General features: G+C 39.9%; 1 protein-coding gene across 2 annotated transcripts; it reads left to right on the top strand.

Annotated features, from left to right (window-relative positions):
• Positions 1 to 600: 600 nt before the first annotated feature.
• On the top strand, positions 601 to 22,593 carry LOC308324773 (branched-chain-amino-acid aminotransferase, cytosolic-like). Of its 2 annotated transcripts, XM_080777056.1 has the most exons (18): positions 601 to 817; positions 912 to 950; positions 1,296 to 1,393; positions 4,523 to 4,589; positions 4,689 to 4,780; positions 4,939 to 5,043; positions 5,143 to 5,210; positions 5,365 to 5,461; positions 12,836 to 12,907; positions 13,364 to 13,564; positions 14,237 to 14,347; positions 16,039 to 16,158; positions 16,459 to 16,622; positions 18,525 to 18,667; positions 18,760 to 18,845; positions 19,879 to 20,019; positions 20,229 to 20,303; positions 20,462 to 22,593. In XM_080777056.1, exons 1-18 carry the CDS (start codon positions 721 to 723, stop codon positions 20,501 to 20,503), a joined length of 1,818 nt encoding a protein of 605 aa, XP_080633182.1. In that variant the 5' UTR covers positions 601 to 720; the 3' UTR covers positions 20,504 to 22,593. The 2 variants fall into 2 exon arrangements, with proteins under 2 accessions (XP_080633182.1, XP_080633181.1); XM_080777055.1 differs by lacking the exons at positions 601 to 817; positions 912 to 950; positions 1,296 to 1,393; ... (3 more) ...; positions 5,143 to 5,210; positions 5,365 to 5,461 and adding an exon at positions 11,727 to 11,759.
• Positions 22,594 to 22,701: the final 108 nt, after the last annotated feature.

Genomic DNA, 22,701 nt, shown 5'->3' with positions numbered 1-22,701 from the left:
ATTACATGCAGCCACACATTGTTCAAATTAAGTGAGCAGCTACTGTGTACTTGTCTTTAAATAGACTATAGTGACCCACGGATATACACACCTGAAAGATGTGTAATGCAGTGGAGTGGCGAACAACACTGCAATGTGATGCATATAAATCACTTTTCAGTAAAGTAAAATAGTAAAAGCACTTCTCTTGTTCTCTATCTCTTTTGTCATATTTATAAATCTAATTTATTCTGTATTATTTCAAATTAGCCCATTCTGATGCTCCTTTCTTCTTCTTTATTAAGGCAATCAACCTATCGGGCTCATACAAAAAGTAATAGTGGGAGGGGCAGGGAGAATAAGTAGCAATACACAATATAGCCAATATATATCTGCATGTATGTCTGTGGTCAAGAAAACTACAACTCCCACAAGGTCACGCTGACTCGCGCATGTTATTTGGGAACTTTGAATAAAATGAAAGGTAAATCAACTGTGTTGACACTGTGACAGTCCAGACCATAGACTGTAAAAGGTCCAGACACGGGAAATCACATGAACTGAAAAAAGGAAGCGTCAGTCACGAGTGTCTTCTGTGGAAACAGGAGTGAGTAAAATATAGCTTCTTGCCCGCAGAACTCGACAAACAAGTGCAACAGGTAGCGTGACTTCCTACATTTTTAGGCATTTGTGTTCTGCGGATTATATAACTCAAATCATTGCGTTTCTTTCTCTGGCATCATGTCTGTCAGTGTCAGTTCTCTGCGGTACCTTAACAAAGTTGCCATTGTCACTGGAGGATCAAAAGGAATTGGCAAGGGCATTGTCCAAGTATTTGGTAGGATATTATAATTCTGTTTGCACTTGAATCAGTTTGTGATGATCCTCGATCAGGGAAGGAGGATGTACTAACAATTTCGCATATATTTCAGTGGAGAATGGAGCCAAAGTAGTATTTTGTGCAAGAGGAGGTTGGTAAAATGTCTTATTACTACTTGCCTTTAAAATAAATTGTGCTACTACAGAAAATCATGCTAGGCCTACTACAGAAATGAATATACCCAAAAGGTTAGCCCCTCTCGGGAACCCTCCATAAAGCTTTTATGAAATTTGGATGTGTCAGAAACTTTACTACCATTGGGTTCTGCTTGTGGGACTACCAAAAGGTATAGGCGTAGGCCTATATTAGCCAATTCGTTGTAACTGAAAGAGCAGTGAGCACTAATGAGAATGGCTATAATTGGTCTATATTATATATACTAATAAATTATATAAGGCTATATAATAATTAATTACAATTATATTAATGTTTTCAGCTGCATCAGGTGAAGCTCTAGAGGTGGAGCTCAACAAGGCAGGTCCAGGGTCATGCAAATTTGTGATTTGTGACATGACCAAAGAGGATGACATCAAGGTAAAGTGACCAGTACGTGGTAGAAAACGTAGCCTACTTTTTACTTTACTTTAAGTAAAAGTATCTATACTGCAATATAGAAATACTTTGATACGCGTAAAACATTGGAATTCTAATTTTACTTGAGTAAAAGTACAAAAGTATTGGCATCAAAATGTACAAAAAGTAGAAATTAAGTAGGCCTACTCATTTTGCAGAATGTCCCATTTCAACTTTTGAAAATAGCAGATCTAAGCTCACAATGCATCGCAATTCTATGCATTGTGAGCTTGTTGATTGTCTATTTTCAAATGGCCAAAATGTATGGGCTGAAATGGTTAATGTATGTTTTATAATAACAATAATCAAAATCTACAAAGTAGTGGTACCTAGTAAATAAAGTTTTCAAATAAATGTAGTAATTAAAAGTACAATATTTGGATCTGAGATGTATTGGAGTAGAAGTAAAAGTATTGGAAATTGGAAATACTCAAGTAACTAACAAATTCCTCATTGTACTTAAGTACATAAACAAAAATCATCGCATGGATGCACCTGGGACATATCCTCAGTGATGTATCCCAAAGTTTCGGGTTTCGGGTCTCTCGAACATCATATTGTACGCCCGACTGAGTAGCTGCAGGTCATTGATAGGCTCTTTGAATGTATTTTTCTCATAGCCTGCTTAAGCTTCTCTTTCAATGATTTTTATTTGGTTTTTCCAGTTAGACATAGATCACATTGACATACATAAAACATAAACGAAACAAAACAAAACAAAATCAACAACAACATGCCAGCAAATAATACAGAAAAGTAGTCAGGTATACTCTATCATACAGTTGGTACTTCATATATATTTATATACACATATACATACACATATTCACATATATATGTATCTCCCTGCATACCCATACATACACATATTCATATATACATGTATACACATACTCATATAACTTCTTCTCATACTGTTACACCCATACATATTACTCTTTTCCATTCCTCTTTTAAAAATCTTGCAATGGGTGACCAATCTCTGACGAAGTCAGTAAGATTGCCTCTTAATACATATGATAATCTCTCTATTGGTAATATCGACATGAGTTTTTCATACCATAATTGTATGTCAGGGGGATCCTCATCTAACCATTTTTGTAGAATTGTGAGCCGTGCGACATAGAGGGCTATTCGTAAAATGTATCTATATCTTAAGTCATAATCAAAGTCTAATCCCAGTACCAAGTTCACTGGGTTTAACTGTATCCTGATCTCAAAGATCTTCAAAATCTCCCTTTGAACACTTTGCCAAAATGTTTTGATTTTATGGCATGACCACATTAAATGGCTATATGTACCAGCATTATTTTTACATTTAAAGCACTGCCCAGAACATGTTGGATCATATTTACTGCGTATAGCTGGAGTTACATGTAACCTGTGAATGATCTTGTACTGTGTCTCATGAGTTCTGTTAGAGCATGTGATTTGTTTTGCATTTAGCAAGATTCTTTTCCACTTTTTAGAATCAATTTGGTAACCCAAATCCTCTGCCCAAAATGTTTTACTGCTTATATTTGGGATTTTAATGAACATTTGAGAGTATATATAGCTTATCACCGTCTTCTTTAAGGAAGAGGCTTTCATTAATATTTGTTCCAGGTTGTTTTCTCTCGCCTCTCTTTTGTAAAATGGTACAGATTGAATATAACTCCTAACTTGTAGATACCTGAAAAATTGTACTTGAGGCAAATTAAATTCATTTCTAATTTGGGCAAAGGATTTTAAGGTTCCACCCAGAAAGAGATCTTGTATTTTTAAAATACCAGCCTCTTTCCAGGCTCTGAACCCAACATCTGAACATGATTGAGCAAAGTCAGGATTACAAAAAACTGGAGCAAGAACAGAGTATGTATTAGTAATACCAAAATGTTTACGTATTTGATTCCAAGATTTCAAGGTATTTCTCACGATAAAGTTTTCTCTTAGCCTGCTTAAGCTTAATAAAAAATACCCCTCACTCAGGCGACCCAGCCGGGGTGATCAAGTCCCGACTTATGTCCCAGTAGCTACCCTGGATCAGTCCCATAAGGAAAAGACCAAGGCCACACAATCCGTTGGAACTACTCCAGAACAACTCTGCTAGGGCTGGGAGGTATGCTTCTGGCGCATGGAATGACTAGGCTCTGTGGGTTGACTCCTGTCCGGACCCCTCCTACGTCTCACCAGGCCTCACTTGGTACTTTACTTAAAGTAAATGTAATTAGTTACTTTCCACCACTGCTAGCTACTGTGGTATTTACGTTAGTGATGATGGTACATGGTCACGAGAAAGGCTTGGATTCTATCCAATTCTTCATCTGACCAAGGCCAATAAACATGTAGGCCTACTTGGTAGGACCATTTTTGGTTGCAGCATTCACTGTGGAAGTATGCCGAATAATCAAATATGCGTCACCTTTTTTTTTGTTTATGGTTTCCATCTCCCAAGCATCCATTACTGGTGACAGGGGCACATTATGAATATCATAAGCATTATATGGTAGAATTACTACACTTTTTTTTTTATGATCAGTACTTTATTTTAGATTTTTTACAAACACATAAAACATAAAACATAAAATACAAACACAAGCAACAACAGCAGAGTACGTATTCATGGACAGATAATGAAATTGCCAGAATTACTACACCTTGTGTATTATAATGTTCATATTTGGCCTTAATGATATAGCAAAATAGGCTTTCTGAATATGAAAGAGTCAAGATCCCATGGCTCTCTAAAGCAAGGAAAAAGCATATACAAAGTTAATGGAGGAACTACTTCTATCGACCAACCTGTACGCAAAACAATCAGATCATAACAAAAGGCCAAAGGTGAACAACATAACATTATAAGGTATAATTGTACCATAATTCTAAAAGGTAGAGATCTCGCACATGATAGTACTGCTACAGATTAACCTATACACTCCCTAGTGTGTCCTTATGCACCTTCATGTTTTGAGAGCTTCTGTTTGTTCACCTGGATTATAGCTGATGCTTTGCATTGTGCCTTTGACTGTGATGAATTGTGCCTAACCGGTTCCTGTGCCCACTTCATTGTTCCAGTTTATTTGAATTAAAAGAGTAAATATCTCTCCCCAGAAACTCATTGCAGTGACTGTTGAGCTTTATGGACAAATCGACTGCCTGGTTAACAATGCTGGGGCGCGTGAGTATCTTATCTTTCTTTCCCTGAAGTAAATAGATGATGTTGCGTAGGGGTCTAACTGTCTTGGTACTATGCTTGAGATCTGTTTCTCCCCCTCAGACCCACCTCATAAGCCTACTGATGAGACCACTGCAGATGAATTTAGAAATCTGTTGAATCTGAATCTCATCAGCTACTTCTTGGCTTCTAAAGTATATATATTTTTTATATATATCTTTTTATATTAATATAATTGTAATATATTAAGACAAAATAAATAAAATATGATGTCAAAATCAATTCACTAAGACAAAAAAGAAAAAAAGCACGCACAGGATGTTTCAATGACTTTTCCTCCGTATTCCTCCAGTTTGCTTTGCCTTACCTGCGACAGAGTCACGGAAGCATCATCAATGTGTCCAGTCTAGTGGGCTCTATTGGTCAGAAAGATGCTGCACCTTATGTGGCCACTAAGGTGAGATACAAGACCAGGCAAGAAATGCCCAGATATATTCTCAGTTCAGTCTCAAATAGAAAAATAAACAGCCCTGTTGTATGAATGTTTTTCCACAAGGGGGCGATAAATGCCATGACAAGAGCAATGGCTGTGGATGAGAGCCGCTACAAAGTGAGAGTTAATAGGTGAGCCGAACAGGTTTACTCTTACTCTTACTTACATAACTGCGAAATAAAGTTTCCTGGTTTACAGAATAAACAAAGTTATTTAACTATGCATAGCTATTTTTCAATTTCAATAAATGTAATTGTATTGTATTCTATTTGACTTCCATTGCAGCCTCTCCCCAGGTAATGTTCTCACTCCAATGTGGGAAGAATTAGCTGGACAGACGACAGACGCTGCTGCAGCCATAAAAGCAGGAGAGAATTGTCAGGCAAGTCTTTTTTTAAACTTAATTTTTATTTGCAGGTAGACATACAAATAAAAAACATAAAATGACAATTACAGTGCAAGGGTTCAAATATAACATTAATATGCAACATATTCCAGTACATCTATGAATGTCCATCATTATCAACATTGGTGTCGTTTTGTTGATCTTTATATTCAGTCCATTTCTCCCATTTTTCAATGAATAGTTCCTCTTGTAGTCTCAATACATGAGTTAGTTTCTCCATTACAAATATCTCCTCCACAATGCTCAGCCACTGCTCACAAGCTGGAGGTTCTGGTTTGTACCATAGTCTTGTACCGTAATTGCTTTTTTACTAGCTGGCAGCTGCCAATAACACTTTGACCAGGTAAATATCTTCTCTCTGCGTATTATCCTGTGACAAATCACCCAGATAGATACAGCACAACACTAGTCTTGGGTATCTCATAGCTTAGTATCTTCTTTATCTCCGTCCATACATTGTCCCAATACTTACTATATGTTTTAGGACAATTCCAAAATATGTGTTCGTGGTCAACATTTATACGTCCACATAACCTCCAGCATGATTGTTGTTTAGACTGCATTCTTGCTGTAATCTTTGGAGTTATGAAATATCTGGTAATATTCTTCCAGCTGAATTCCCTCCACGTTTCTAGAGCTTGTGGCCGTGCACTGTGTATTATATATATTGTACCAGTCCTCATCCGTAACCCCCAATCCAGCTTCCCATTTCTCCTTAATATATAGGGTAGATATTTCTTTACTTGCCATCAAACCTTGATACAGAGCTGAGATTACTCTACCATTTTTCTTTTCATATGCCTGAATCATAATCCTAATGACCTCATTCCTTGAGTTAGTTTTTATCTCTTTTTCATAGTAATCCCTCATTTGCAAGTACCGAAAAACTGTTTATCTAAGTCATGTTTCCTCCTTACATTTTCAAAACTCTGCATCTCCCCCTCCTTTTCTATCACCGTACATACTGCTGTAATATCCTTCCATGTTGCCCATCGTTTAAATCCCTGGTCATAGTTTCCTGGTTTGAAACGAGAATCATATGCCAGCCAACTAAGGATTTTTCTTTCCTTTTCCAGCTTGTATTTTTTAACTGTTGTATTCCAAATTTCAATTGTAAATGTAGTGATTGGGTCCAGATCTTTCTCCAATTTCATATATAGCTCCTTATCTGCCAATAAATGTTCTATCTTGCATCCTTCAAATTCCAATTAAATTTCCTTCCATTTCGCGACATATTCTATATTACACCAGCATGTTAATGGTCTGAGTTGTGCTGCATTAAAATATTCCCTCAGGTTTGGTAAAGCCATACCTCCCTTATTTTTGGGGAGCTGCAGAGTCTCTTATCTTATCTAATTCCCATATAAATCTTGATATCCACTTGTCCCATTCCATAAATAGTTTTTTAGGTACGGTAACTGGCAAAGACTCGGAAGTCTCGGAAGTATATTCATCTTAACTATCTTTATTCTTGAACTGAAATCCAAACAGCGTACTGACCACCTTTCCAAATCTTCAGGCAAGTTTTCAAGGAGAATGAATCTAGAGAGTTAGGAAAAGTAGGGTTAGGTCTAGGGGAATTGTCAAAAATCTGGAAAGGTATTGCTCATTCTTCAGGGGCACTCAAGGTTAAAATGAGGAGGAAAGCCTTTATTAAATTAAAAAGGCAACTGCCAACATGTTTCAACCTAACCGGTCTTCATCAGGGCAAGAATGATTCAGTCTTGCCCTGATGAAGACCGGTTAGGTAGAAACATGTTGGCAGTTGCCTTTTTAATTTAATAAAGGCTTTCCTCCTCATTTTAACCTTGAGTGCCCGGATCGTTTATTTTTTCTTTATGCCTTAATCCCGTTTGATCCGTGTGAGCACCTTTTTATCATCATAACCTGTTTATATCTCCGTCGAGCAGTTTTTCAGAAAAAAAAGAAGATCAAATCCAATAAACTGAACTAGTGTGCAAAACAGACAAAACGTAAGTGTACCTGCTGGCAAAATTACATACTATCATCAGACTTCATGATGTTGTTTTGTACATTGTACAATATAAAGTGTAGAGAAATGACACAATCTGAGATTCAAACAAAAGGCCTTTCGATATATATACATATTATATACTGTAGATATAAGTAAATTAGACACCCCAGGCTGAGCACACTCTGCCTGACCTGCCCCTATAGAATCTTTGCCACCTCGATGGCAGCGCATAATGGACTGTGATGATACAAAAGTGTTATGGCAGGCCATTGAATGGAAAGGGGAATTTGATCCTACCCTGCATTAAGCAAGGCCTTCGGAAACTGAATTCCGGGAGCATAAGGAAGGGCTGCTCAATCCCTTGCTGGCGAAATAATAAACTCACTGAGCACAGCCAAATTTATGAGGCTGCCTTCTTGGATGGTCCGATCATATCAAAGGAAGGACATCAAATATGTGATTAACAACCGACTGAAGCCAGATAAAGGAACTGTACCCGATGGAATATGTCCAGGTGTGTTTCTGCCTGTGTCATGGACAACATTTCAGCTAGTGAACAGTATATAATTGTTCATAATTGCTCTGTCATTGTGGCTAGTTACCATTGAACTGTGCCTCAATAGGCTGATAAATGTTACTTATAGACTAACTCTACCTTGAAGTAAATTTTTGTTAATATGAAGGCGAAACAAAGTTCATGGTGATTATAGGCTCAGATGAAGGTAAATTGACTGTTTCTTTAATACAGTGGTTCCCAAACTGGTGCGTGCACCCCTTGTGGTGCTTCTACTGCTGACGTAACTGAGGAGAATATGAAGCACTTAATTAAACAGATTATATTTTCATAGTTACTGTACTAACTATGATACCCCATTCAGTGTGACAGTACAGTATTTGAAGCTGTCTTCTCGTCGAGCCATCCTAGTATGCATGTGCGTACATGGCTGCGGCTAAGGAGATAGAGCGGCCGTTTGGGAAACATAAGGTTCCCGGTTCGATGCCCAGGCTCCCCATTGGTTAGTGTCGAAGTGTTCTTGAGCAAGATCAAGGAAGTTTAGAGAAGGAAGTGTCATGGTCACGTGACTGTGCATATAAAAGAAGACATATCACAGTTTGTTTTCTAACCACTTGCTTTTCGATGTGCACAGAGTGAACAGTACATCATTTTATTTGAGGATTTAAACAGCAGCAGGTATTGTTTCTGTTCCGGGGGTATCGCAAGATTTGGCTGCCAGACAGGAAGCGGTGGACAGTCTCGCGATATTTGGCACGTTCAGAAACGTACTTTCTGCTCTTTAGATACCTCTATAAAATTACAGTGTACACATCGAAAAGCAACACAGCAGACATGTGTTATATGTCTTCTGTTATTTGCCAGAAGCGATTACTTAAAATATCTCAGTCTTTCAGAAATAGTGTTTGTTCATGAGCTGGTCACAGAGCTCTCATTGACTCCAGTGCATTCTGCCGAACTTCCGGGTGCAGTTTGGCTCCCATGGTGCGACGAATCTGCTGTCTGGAATTGCGTGATAGCGAAAGTGACGTTGGTGACCTTACCTCCATTTCATATACCTTGAGCAAGATTGGGGAACCTGATGAGCAGTTTCGTGCCTCGCATGGTTTCCTCTGCCATTGGTGTGTGATTGTGCATCATAATGCAATTTGGACTTTTTTTGGACTAGCAGTCTCCCCCCCCCCCCTTCCCCCAGCTGCCTTATGCAGAAGTCCTCACTATTGATTTAACTATGAAGAGTGTACATACTGTATGTAACGGGTCCTCCAGGCAATAAGATATAACATTGACAATGGGCTGTCCCGTCGCGCGTTTCCAAACGATTGGGATATTTTGTGTGTGAAAGAATTGACAGTATTATCTGATAAGAGATCAATGTATTTTGGGGTGTTTTCTTAAACACTGTATGAATTAAATTTGTTTTGATGCCATTTAGGACATCAGTGCTCAGACATTGTGAAGGCATCCCTGTGGGATATGGGAACATAACAGTTGTGAGAGCAATAACAATAAATCATAATAATGGCCATGACGTACTATGTCTTGGCCTGCAGTTCCGCCATGAGGGCGTGAAAATTGCAACAAGTTACTTTTTGTATATAATATTATTATACACAATACTGCCCAATACAGGACATGGACAATAGTATATGGTGATTCTTTGTAATGTGTACTTAAAATGACCAAACGGAAGAACCCCGTCATGTACTCGAACCTAGAACAAGTGAAGAGTTAGACTAGAGGAAGGAAACGAATATAAAATACATAATTGTGAACTCGGTGCTGAAATAACTGTCCATACAATTTACATTTTTTCATTTTTCGACCGGGCGAGATCATACATTTCACAATGCTACGCCAGACTTTCCGGTCCTTCATTGCCATCTTACTGATACATGTGTCCCTAGCGATGACATCAGGGACCTCTGGTAGTAGAAGGGAAGATATAACCTCATTGTCAGCTCTGTAGCAGTGGCCGGCAAACTGTGTTCTTCTGGATCGGACTAGTGAAGAAACACAGGGAGGTTGTCGTATATTAGATTAGATTTGTCAATGGGTGGCTCTTCCAAGAGAGATTTGCACACAGGTTGTGGAATGAACTAACTATACTGAACTATACTATTTCCCTCCTATAGAATGTTAAACACAGAGTTTGTTCCAAAGCGACGTCATGGGTGGGTCTAGTCTTTTAACTTTGCCGGGTGTGTAACGTTAGCTCGAGGATAGAGTCTCAACTTGCACTTCATTATTCATAACAGAAGGGTTGATGAAGGCCTTTGTTCTATTTACAGGAATGTTTTGTGGATTGCTGGCTAATGCGCAAGTGTAGAAGTGTATTTCTATAGATTCAAGAAATGTCTGGTTTGTGTGGGAATATATATACCAACATAATTTAGCTAATTTGCAGTTCGGCAGAATTATCCAAAAACTGTAGTATCATGTTTAGTTCAGATGATGACCTTTTTTGTTCACTTATTTTCTAATAGTCGAAAAAGATTAAATGGGGCTTAAGTGTTAAGTGTTTCCTAATTTTGCTGGGGACCCCCTGGAACCCTCAAGGACCCCTGGGGGTCCCCGGACCCCACTTTGCAAACCAGTGCACTAACTAAGATGTGTGTTTGTTTGGACTCCCAACAGCTGATGGGTCGCATGGGGACGGAAGCTGAAATGGGGCTGGCTGCCTTGTTTCTCGCTGCTGATGCGACCTTCTGCACTGGCATCGACATGCTGATGAGTGGAGGAGCTGAGCTGAACTACGGCTTCAAGAGTCAGATCCCATAAGACACGGATCTCTCAGGGCCGTGGGGCAATGCCAAATGAAGGCCCCCCCCCCTAACAGTAATCACACAAGTGATTTGTGCGCATTCCGTGCACGTGCCACCACGAGCCTGATCGGAGGCATGTGCCACCACACCACACCACCTGCCTGGACCACTTGACCAATGTGAAATGATTTTGTTTTAACATGTAATTCATTTAACGGACTCCTTAGTTTAATAAGGAATAGCTATTCAAGTCAATATTGTTGTTTTTAATTTGTTTAATAGATCTATACTCGGGAATGACCGCAAAGGAAAGCCTAAACGTGCTAAAGAGTGGGACCTATAGTGTACTCTATTATGAAATAAAGGATAATTTAATGACATATTTCAATACATTTCAGTTGTTTGTTTTGCTGTGTGTACTGTAGACGGACAGTAAGGTTGTGTCCTGCTTTTGGTTGGCTCACACTCTCACACTCTCACACCAGCTAAATATTTTTGCATCTGCCAGTTTGCCACCATGCAGTGCACCACTCCCCACTGATAGGCCAATGGCCTGTGTGAACGGAACATTTCTTTTTGTCCAACCACATGGCAGACATTTGTCACGCCTACCCAATTACTTCCGTATACAACATTTCTTTCCCCGTTATATTGTCATATCTTTTCATTTGAATAATAATTCAAAAATATAAAACAAAAGAAAAACAGAAGAGTAAATCTAACGTGAGCAATATAAATGTAACCTTTTCTCAGATATATTAAAACATCTGAAAATAAAAAGAATACGAAATCTGGTATAACATTTAATATGTAAAAAAAACCTAAACCTGATCCCTAAAAAGTTAATCGTGGTAATAAATGCGTCATTGTTTTGCGCTCGAGGGTGAAATTCAGGCAGTTTTCACGTGGAGAATTTATTGTCATTTGTTTTCAAACCGGAACTTATGTGTCAATGTGTTCCCACACGGGCAGAGTTGGCATTCATTTCATCACATAGCAGCAATGGCAGCCATCCGAACGGTGAGTCCAAAGATCGCCGTTTATCTCTCAATAATATTGTCCGTTTCTTTCACAGGACGGTCTCCATCAATGAGTAACTAAAGGAATAACCCATTAGTTAAGAGATAATAGCTAGATGATTGATATTTGGTCAGTTGCTTTTGCTTGACTGGGCAGCCCGTTAAGACGTTTTTCCTCCCCTGCTTTAGATGCGGGTGTAATGTCTTATGAAATAGTTATTACCTTTTACATTGATTATTTACAGTTTACACTCCTCCATATGATCTCAAAGCCCGGCGCAAATGTTTATTACGTGTGACTTATTGCAGTAATTAAGTGGATTGTAACGTAGATGTGTCACTTGTTAATTGTCTGTTCTAGGCTATGGGTGTTAAATATTAAACCTAAATGTCATGCTTGATTTTTAGTAGTCCGATCCTTGTCAGTGGAAATGCGTTGCCAAGAAACAGCTGGGTACTTAATTATATCATGTCTCCTACTGATTATTCACCAACGTTATTATTACACCTTAATAGTGGATACTGTGGTGTTCTTGTTCAAATATTCGTAGCCCGGGGAGTTTTGTGCACGCCCCCCCGCGCGGTTTTAAGAAAGTGAAGTTGTGAAAACACCAAGTGTTGTTACATTCATTCACTGATATGATCCATTTGCAGCCCTGTTGATTGTGTACAGTCTGTACACTCAAATCTTCGCTGTTAATTTAGACAGTGTACGGTCTCAGAGTTACAACTGCATGGATGAAATACAGATCATTAATAATACATGAGCCACCTGGGCTACTTTATCATGATGCTTTTTGTCACTGCTGTCACTGATCAGACCTGCTGTCATGTGTGGTTGTGTGATGCTATTTAAAGCTGCAAGGACCTGCAAATGAAAATAGTGTCACATAGTGTCACCTTGGCTGAAAGGCATAGCTATACTTCTCCACTGTTGTGCAAAGCCCTTTGCATAATGTCTTTGCACTAGGGACATTTTTCACCATATTTAGTTTGTCACACTGCAGTAGTTACACACTTCATTTGCCATTTCCCATATTAGAACTTTGTTTTCTGTTCTTGTTCTTGTATATATAGGCACTTCATGGACGGATTGTTCAGGCCCTCCCTTTCTCCTTGGGGTCACTGCGGTTTGCCAGTTTCTTTAAGGTAATTAAAAAACCCAAAGCAAATATCTCTGTGGGTTTAGCACAGCCTATGGTGTTGTCTTTATGACAGGAAGGAAGGCAGTAACAAACATTCTTGCTTTTTTTCCTGCTTAACCTTGACTGGAGTTTGAAAAGTAACATTTGTAAAGTCATGTTTCAGGCCTACAGTATATACAACGATGACTCTTTTCTCCCCCCTTCCCTCTTTCCCTGTGTGTACGTTGTCATTATTTAATTTACTTTTAATTTAAAAATAAATAATAATTGAACCGATTACTCTGTGGCTTTTCGTGATGTAAAATTAATTCTCGTCATAAGCATGCTGTCAGCCAGAGTCCCATTTCAAAGCATGCGCCATCAATAATGAAGAAAATCACTATATTCGTCGCTTGCTCTCTTCCCGTGCTGTCTTTCTCTGGGACCCTTTCTTTCTCCCCTCGTCCTCGACATACCTCAGGCGGCAGACCTCACTATTGAGCGGAACACAAACTGTTCGCCTAAACCCGACCCCTCCAGCCTGGTGTTCGGCAAACACTTCTCTGACCACATGCTGACCATCTACTGGTCAGAGAAGAAGGGCTGGGAGGCGCCTCAGATAAAGCCCTTCCAGAACCTGTCCTTACACCCTGCCACCTCTTGCCTTCACTACTCCATAGAGGTGAGACCCCCCCCCCCCACACACACACACACACACACACACACACACACACACACACTCGAGCATAATATGTGATGCACTGGGTTGAACATTGCAGCTCTTACACAGGGAAAATCCTCCGTGTTCATTTATCTATTTGTAACTCTGGGAGTGCAAGCGGACCCTTTTGGGTAAGTTTGCCTAGCCTGGGTTCCAGCCTGATTTGCTGCGTTCCGCAATGTCACTTCGCAAGTGAAGTGACATTTCAGACCCACGGAACGCAGCAAATCGGCCCGGAACCCAGGCTAATATTTGCCCTCTCAGAGTTAAATAAACACATAGGATTTTGCTGGGGCGTTGAGTGTCCACTAATTGGGAATCGGAAGGTTACCGGTTCAATCTCCAGCTCCCCCTGTGTCCATGAGCAAGACACTGGACCCCCGAATGCTTTCGACGAGCAGGCAGGTGTCTTGCATGGTCTCCTCTGCCGTCGATGTGTGAATGTGTGTTTGAATGAGAGAATGTATTGCACGTTGCAAAGCACTTTGGATAAGGGTGCTATATAAATGCACCATACAGCATTTGCTGTGTGTGCTGGCTGGTAGTTGTCAGCTCTCCAGTGATAATCCATTATCCATACATGCTCACTGTGTGAAATCTGTGTGTAATTTGTCATTCATTCCTGACCATCAGCTGTTTGAAGGCATGAAGGCATTCCGTGGCAATGACAGCCACATCCGTCTGTACAGGCCCATGTTGAACATGGAGAGGATGCATCGCAGTGCAGACCGGAGCTGCCTCCCTGTAAGCATTCAACCTCTTGTTCCCCTGTGCATGACGGCTTGCACTGAACTCAATGTGTTGTAAAACAAAAACTATCTGACAATAGTAATTGACAGCCAAAGAATTTCAGTCGATCCCAAATGATCCATAATATTTTAGCAAGTGTTTACCAGTGAATATATTAGGCCAAAATAAGCCTCTAAAGGTGAACACAGGTGATTATATGCTGCCGCATGGGAAATGGTTTCGCAAGTCTCAAAGCCACTGGAAATAGACTGCAAAAAAGCTTCTTTCCCCGAACAATCGGATACATGAATGAACTGATAAGAACCAGAGCGTTCTCTTCTCGCACCTTTTTAAACTATTTTTGTTGTATATTTTATGGAACATAGCCTACTGTGAAGTTGTTCACAACACAAATGAGTTAATCTAACTTTGCTACTACAAGGACAACATGCACATATATGATACTCTTTTTCTACTCTTTGTTTGCTCTATATTCTATCCCTTGGTTTGCTGTGTTTTTCTGTGTTTGCTGTTTGATGTTATATTATGTATTTGGTGCTGCATTGCCAAACAAAAATAAGTTTTACTCAAAAGTTTTACTTAACCACAAGTTTGCACCTGGTGGCACGGATGAGGCAGTTCCAGCAACAACTTCAGCAAAACATTCGTGTCACAACAGCCAATCATGACTTACTTTGACTTAAGCCCTTTGCTCCTCTAGGGTGCATAGGCCGTTGACAAATGTCCTCCATTTCACTCGGCTTTTAGATGTTCTTTCTAGATCTCCCCAGTTGAGCCCACTCTCTGCCATTTCTCCCTCAATGCTCCTTCTCCAGCTGTTCCTGGGGCGACCTCGTTTCAACAGCCAATCATAGTGCCTTTATATATTCAGTGAATTCTAATTGATTTTGACGCAGCAATTATGAAACCGCAACTCCCCGGAGACTTGGAGATAGGCACTCCATACATACTAGCTGGGATGGAGTACCTAGTACATGTAGTTCTTGTTCATTGTGTACCCAAACATAAGAGCTGGCATTGTGCCAAGTCTGGGACTTCCATTCTAGGTACAACAATGGTGATATTTGACATGGTTGATGGCGCAGAGAAAGGCCTTGGTATTATCTGGAAGAGAGCGTTGCGTACAGACTGTGCAAATGTAACCAAATGGTTACGGCTCCATTTGGTTACATTTATACACTCTCAGAATTGAAATAGAGAGCTCAGGCTGTCTACACCAAGCACTAGAACTATATAGTTTTATATGTTCTAACTCAAGAGAATGGTAGTGGGAGTCCACACCAAAACTATAACGACGACAGTGGTGAACAATGTAGTTAATTGTTATAGTTACAGGAAAGAATGCAGGAGGAGTCCCTAATTATGCACATTTTCTGTTAAAACAAGCGTCTGAAAACTGACAGGTGGGACTGGGAGGAGAAAATGACACTTATTTGCATCACAGTGTTTGCACGTATAATTAGGGAACATATTTCTCCCAGTGAAGCGACTACAAAAAGTCAAAAACATGTTTGCCTCCTGAATTGCTGGAGTGTATCAGTGTCCATTGGGGTGTGGAATAACACACCATGGACAATATGTCCCGCCTTTTAATAACTCTATGAAATACCAAGTAATTCATCTTTGTATGCAACATTTTGAAGTGAAATAATTAAACTACTAGTGTCCTCTTTTGGTGCATCTAGTCGTTTGACAAAGGAGAACTCCTGGAGTGTATAAAGAAGCTAGTAGAGGTAGACCAGGACTGGGTTCCCTTCTCCCTGGATGCTAGTCTCTACATCAGACCAACCTTCATAGGAATTGAGGTGAGCCTTTTGTGACATTAAGCTAATTCCATGTACAGGGGGGAAAAAGAAAAACAAACCTTTTATTTTTAGCCCCTGCGACCACACTGGACTCTTTGTTTTTCTAGTAGCACTTAACAGATGGCTGATGCATGCTGCTGGTAATGGTAGCTGTTGCTATGGGATAATAAAATGCTCTCAGCTCGTTTGGGAACGTGCAATGACATGTCTATGTAACTGAGCATATGAAGATTTTGTCTAACACATTGCGAGTTCCGTTTTGAGAAGAAATATTGAATCTCTCTCCTTCACTGTACTCAGCCCTCCTTAGGAGTGTCCAGGGCAGGCAGCGCTCTGATCTTTGTAATCGTCGGACCCGTGGGGCCATACTTTGCCACAGGCTCCTTCAACCCCGTCTCCCTGTTGGCGGACCCTGCCTTTGTCAGGGCATGGAGAGGAGGCGTCGGGGAATATAAGATGGGAGGGTGAGTTTTGGACCCTATACCGTGATATGGCCACACCCCCGTACGTACACACATGATTCCATGTACTTCCTAATAACATCGTTCCACATGACTCCTGTCATGCTGGACCTGCGTTTGCTCAGCTTAGATTATATAATGCCACTTGACGCACACTATGCACAATTGCCCGTTGATCTCAATCCTAACGGCTTAGCGCAGGGGTGGGCACTGCATGGGCAGCATTTGTTTTGAGAGGGCCATAGTGACTTTTATAAAGTGAGCAAAGGGGCACACATTGGACAGTAGAAATGAAACTTGAAACACATAGTGCTGAATTGTGTTAAAGACATGACACTCTAGTCATGTTTAGATTTTCTTTGCATTGTGTTATGAACTCAAGGCAGACGCTTTCACAATTATAAACATTTGATTACATATATGCAGTTATGTACTCAAATGGTAAATATGAATGACCATCAATTGGAATTTAGTTAAATAAATCTCTCCTTGAAATCCTTTCATCGTTTAGAGATTGTTTGGGGGGGTGGGGGTTGTTTTGTTTTCCTTTGAGGATGGGCCAGATGGTCTATCTATGGTTCCGGCCCTTGGGCTGCTTGTTGCCCATATGTGGTTTAGAGTTGTGAGCTTCCCCCGAGACACTCCCCGTTTGTTTCCCATTGCTGATACACCTGTCACTCACTCGTTTAATTCAGGAACATTGTACACCATTCATTCAAGGATACTTATTAGCATGAAGGAACTGTACAGAGACTTCATTCTATGCCAGAATGTTCCGCATCAGCCTCAGAGTCCTAAAGGCATAGACATAAATCTTTGCTTTATATAATATCGGGGCTGGCAGGTCAAACTTAATTCAGTTGAAAGAATTTCATCTGATGTCAAGCAAGCAAAGTTTTAGCAAATAGAGGTTATGTGAGGACTAGCGCCATCTTGTGTCCACCCATGAGGTATAAAGGCTATATTAGCTAGCAACTCTTTAGCAGTCAGAGTGACACTGGTAACATTTGCCACAGCTGGGTTGGTAAAGGGGTTGCTGGGGTCCATGTTTGAGAACCTGTAAGCAAGAAGAAAAGCACAAAGGACCATAGGTCTGGTTGGTACCAGTCTGCTTGCTTACTCACTGATCAAGCCTTTAGAGTAAATGTAATAATAATAATGCATTTTATTTATACAGCACTTTACATTCTCTCGAATCTCAGAGTGCTTACAGAGTTAAAAACAGCAAATGCATCAAGAATCAATTTTGTCGGGCCCAGCTTGGCTAAACTAAAAGGGTCAAGTTAAAACTAAGAGGCTGAGCCACTGTTCAGTTGACTACAGATGGGAGTAGCTGATTATCACTGAAAGAAAAAAAATGTCATACTGTATGAGCACTTCACGACTGGAGCTTTCTGTTGAATTGTACTAGTTGGACATTTACTCACCTGTATAGCATTAACTAGCTTGTTTTTTTTGTTTTTTTTTCTGTGTCATGTGGTGGCTGTTAAAGAAGGTGTACTGATTTCTGCATTATACCTCCCAATGTATGAATGAATGAACCATTGTAAAGTGCTTTGAGCACTATAAAAGCGCTATAAAAATGCAATTCATTATTATATACCAAGGACTAACTGTAGGACTTAGCTGCAATGACAAGGGACTAATAACACATGGGGAAAGCCAAGTGTCGACACTATGACTACATTGGGAGAAAAAGAAAAAAGGCCTCATGGGGTCAATGTTGTGCATCTTGTTACCGGGGCGGACCGTGGTTTTTTCCAAATCACTGAATGCTCCTTTAATGTGATGCAGGCCGGACCTGGGCTTGACTTTGAGTGTGTTTTTTGCCTGTTACACAATGGGATTACCATGGGATAATAATATGGGATAATAATTATTCAAATGTTTGTTCTCATCCTTCAGTAACTACGGCCCCACAATAGCTGTGCAGAATGAGGCAATAAAGCAGGGTTGTCAGCAGGTGCTGTGGTTGTATGGAGAAGAGGAGGAGATCACTGAGGTCGGCACGATGAACCTCTTTATCTACTGGACCAATGAGACTGGAGGTCAGGCCTGTGTGTCTTTGTTTTCATTTCAAACAGTAACTATTGAAAATATATATTTGTATTAATATATAGGTTCATTTGTGTCTCTACAGAGAAGGAGCTGCTCACCCCTCCTCTGGATGGCATTATTCTACCTGGAGTCACAAGGCAGTCTTTGCTAGACCTGGCCAGGGAATGGGTAACGCCTACTTTATACTTCCTTGCATGACAGTGTCGCTTGCCAAAAAAGTTATTGAAGGTTTGTGGGTGGCAAAGTAGAAATTGGGCTTAAGAGAGTGGAAAACAGTGATTCTCAAGTGAGCTGCCCATTTGATGTCCATTAGCCCACATACCCCCATTGCATTTTTATCTCTTGGAGCTACAGCTATACTGTAAAATCCTCAGTGTTCATTTAACTCTGAGAGTGTACAAGTACGGGTTCATTTGCTTCCATTTGTACACTCTCGCAGATGCAGTTACATACCTTTTGGTGTCCATTTGTTTCCCTAGATATCAGCCATTTTTCTGGGGTCCATATTGAGAACCTGTGGTTTAGGAGAAGCATCTACAGTGCTACCTTAGAGTGGGGCTTTCCTTCCCATCCAGCCAGTTGGCCTCGTTGTTACCATGCAGACCTGCTTATTTACTGATCAATCCTTGAGAGATAAATGTCTACCGTAATCTAATTCCACACCATGATTCAATGTCTCTGACAATGCATTTACTTTATGAACTTGGCTGACCACAGAATTTCCAGAGCCAGCTCCATTTTGGCTTGGAAACAAAATGCCAAGTAAGCAAAGAGACCGTCTGTACAGTAATTGATAGTGTGGCAAATGCTGAACACTGTGAACAGGGTATTTTATTTTTTTATTCTGTTTATTGGATAAGCACAATTATACACACAGTTATACAGCAGAACCGGGAGGAGAGTGATCATTAAAGCTACTAATTTAATCCCCTATATTTATCTTGCTGGTGCAGTGGAACACTGCTCCACTAGTTCTGAGCCTTTGACTAGTTGACTAAGTGTTTTATTTCTTCCTCACATTGCCTGGTGCCCAAAGGATGGTCATTGGTCACCATAGTCACATGCTATGCTTCACAACCATCCGCAGTAGTTCTACTCTTGAGGCTAGTGAATGAGGAGGAGAACACACAAAGTCACCAAGCCAAAGCCACCAATCCTGTCCTGACTGAGTCTTGTTCCTCGTTTCCCTGGTTTCCTTCAGGGTGAGTTTAAAGTGACGGAACGCAAAATCTGCCTGAAGGAGCTGCTTGGAGCCCTGGACTCGGGAAGGATTCTGGAAGTGTTCGGAGCGGGGACGGCCTGTGTCGTTTGTCCTGTTGGCAGCCTGCTGTACAAAGGAACAGTACGTTTTAGTGCAACCAACTAGTTCCCTCATATCTTTTAGCTTTCTGTAAATGTTAGGACTAGGAGTTGGACTCATCATGTCTCATATTGAGGGTAAACCATTGTGTTCTTCCTTAACATCAGAAAGTACTGATTACATTCTTTATTCTATTCTCTGCACCTTATACCACCTTATACCTTATATCTCAATCTGTCTCTTTCTCTCAGACGTACCAGATTCCCACTATGCAGAATGGTCCAGACTTGGCCAAGAGATTCCACAAAGAACTTACTGATATTCAGGTAAGCCTAAAAGCCTTAATTGCGCTAATGCTCACCTTCTACTTTTACACTCATACTGTAATTAGCATTTGTTGTAACAAAACAACAAATCAAGCCTTCAACAAGTTTTAATTTCCTTTCCTGTCCTTTCTTTGCACTTGCTCCCTTGCTTTACCCAGTATGGACGCAAACAGAGTGACTGGGCTCCATTGGTGGTTTAAATTCACCACTTGCAAATGCCATTTGTATCAAGAAAAGTCCCATAATTCCAGCTTGGAACACCAGCAGTCCCTGCCCCTCCCTCAGCCCACTAATGCACTCCTAATGATTGGCTGCCCAGAGAAGACAGACAGCTCCCCTGTTAGATTTGAATCACAGTTTCTGACATTTCAAAACAGAATCTCCACGGAATACGGTTCATCTTTCGAATGTGACAACTTGCATTTGAAAGCAATATATTAACAACGATATGCAATGTCGACTGTATTTGCATTGACCCTAACCCCAAGGGGTACAGGCCACAATACCCAGTGTTAACAAGCTGTGTTTAGCAAAAAAGAAAAATTATAAGCTAAAACAACTAACGAATCAAGAAGAAAGTCCTCTATGGATACTGCACTGGTTTAATTACATTTGATGGATTGGCCTGCTGTAGTCATGTCCTTTCTACTTGATTCAAGTCTAATGGTAATGGGTAATATAACTCAAACTAAAAACATAGCTGAACAGCTCAATTAGGCTGCTTGGGAAATGGCTACACTCCGTTCAAAAGTGCATTATCTTTAAATGTCTCATATTGTCTCATATCATTGTATGCATTCATATCTCTGCACATTTTGAGCTGCACAAAGTGTTCCTCGTGCAGATTCCTCGTAGCTCATTGCACAAACACAAATTAAGCTAGCAAATATGGTCATTTTAGCCAACAAAATGACATAATCCAATCCTAGGACTTGAAGTACTAGCAAGTAGCAATACAGAAGCATGTTACATGTTTGTTTTGTTGGTTAGTGAAGTGCATTCTACAGGTACTGTTCTTCATAATTTAAAAGTTTTAACATGTTTATTTTAAGTGTGCAACAGCGACATCATATTCTATTTTCTTATGTTACTAATTTAATCTCATAGCAAAGACGGCCTTAAAAAAATTAGAAACGTGAAAATCAACCTTGGATGAAGTACTGATACTGTCACATATCTTATATATATATATATATATATATATATAACGAATCACGGGGATGTTAGTGTATAGAGTATTGCTTTAGATGTCATGGGTCCATGTCAATGTGACACTAAAGGTGCTTTTTAAAACATTGTCGTACAGTAGAACTACTAGGTTTGCTATGACCTGGATGATGTCAGTCAGTCATGTGAATTTGTTTGTTTTACTTTAAAAGGAACATAGAGTGGCTTTTATGTCCTTCTATTTTGACTGTAAAGATGTTACTGCCGACAAAAAAATGTTTTTGTCAAATGACCGTGATTTTAAAGGTGAGGTCTTGGTAAACGTACAGTAAGTGCACACAAATAGTGGGGTAACAATAGGCTGTGGCCTAAATGTTCTAGATATAGTTACTCTTAAGCAATGAGAAAGAGACCACTATAGATGTGCTGGCAAACACTGCACTAGTTTGCGTGTTATCATTATGTAAACTGTATTGTAACAAAAAATATTTTTTTCTATAAAAAACGAAAAGTCAAATTGGGGGGATTTTAAATTATTTTTGTCCTTTTTGGGTATGGAATCTTAACTACTGTCTTCCCAAGTGTTTGCATTGCTGTATAACCAATGTTTGCTGTGTATTATCCAGCTTTATGTCCTTTTCTTGCTGCTTTTCTTGCCCTTGAATGTATTCCTAAGGCTAATTTATAATTCACCAAACAGCTGTGTCAAATGGCAAAGATAACGTACTTTCAACAACAATCGACACTTTTTTTCAGTTGAAGGCATGTTGTTTTTTGCCACACAACGTGGTCGTATCTATGGCCAGTAGCATACAAAGTATAAATTTGCCTTTACGTTGTCATGGGAGGTTATACCTGTACCTGTCACTCCATATATGTCTCTCCTCTGTCTAAAGTGCCTAACCTACGTAGTACGTACGTCTGTTTCTGTGTTCCATTGATATATATGTATATCCTGCATTGTTGGTTTGTTTTGTTGACTGCACTAGGGGCTATTGCTGGATTCTTTCTTTGTTCTGTTAGTGACGTGAGTTTAGTTTTTATTAGTGGGACTTTTATTACTTTTAATGTGCTGTTACTTTTATTTGGTTGTGTTTTTACAATAAACCAGATCTGTGGACAATGTTTGTTGCATCCTTTTCTTTTAAAATGGTCAGTAGTGTACTAGTACGTTTGAGAATATACCTTTATCTACAGCTGTAAGGGGAAAACATCTCCCTACGCCTGGAAG

Source organism: Protomyctophum bolini (assembly GCF_963924005.1).
Source record: "Protomyctophum bolini genome assembly, chromosome: 11".
Taxonomy (NCBI): domain Eukaryota; kingdom Metazoa; phylum Chordata; class Actinopteri; order Myctophiformes; family Myctophidae; genus Protomyctophum; species Protomyctophum bolini.
This window is presented reverse-complemented; position numbering and strand designations above follow the sequence as displayed.

Excerpts from the sequence above, each read along its gene's own strand:
- LOC308324773 (XM_080777056.1), top strand. The coding sequence starts at position 721 with ATGTCTGTCAGTGTCAGTTCTCTGCGGTACCTTAACAAAGTTGCCATT. Across the intron at positions 16,623-18,524 it reads GGGGAATATAAGATGGGAGG|TAACTACGGCCCCACAATAG; the intron begins GTGAGTTTTGGA and ends CTCATCCTTCAG. Across the intron at positions 20,020-20,228 it reads GCCTGCTGTACAAAGGAACA|ACGTACCAGATTCCCACTAT; the intron begins GTACGTTTTAGT and ends TCTTTCTCTCAG.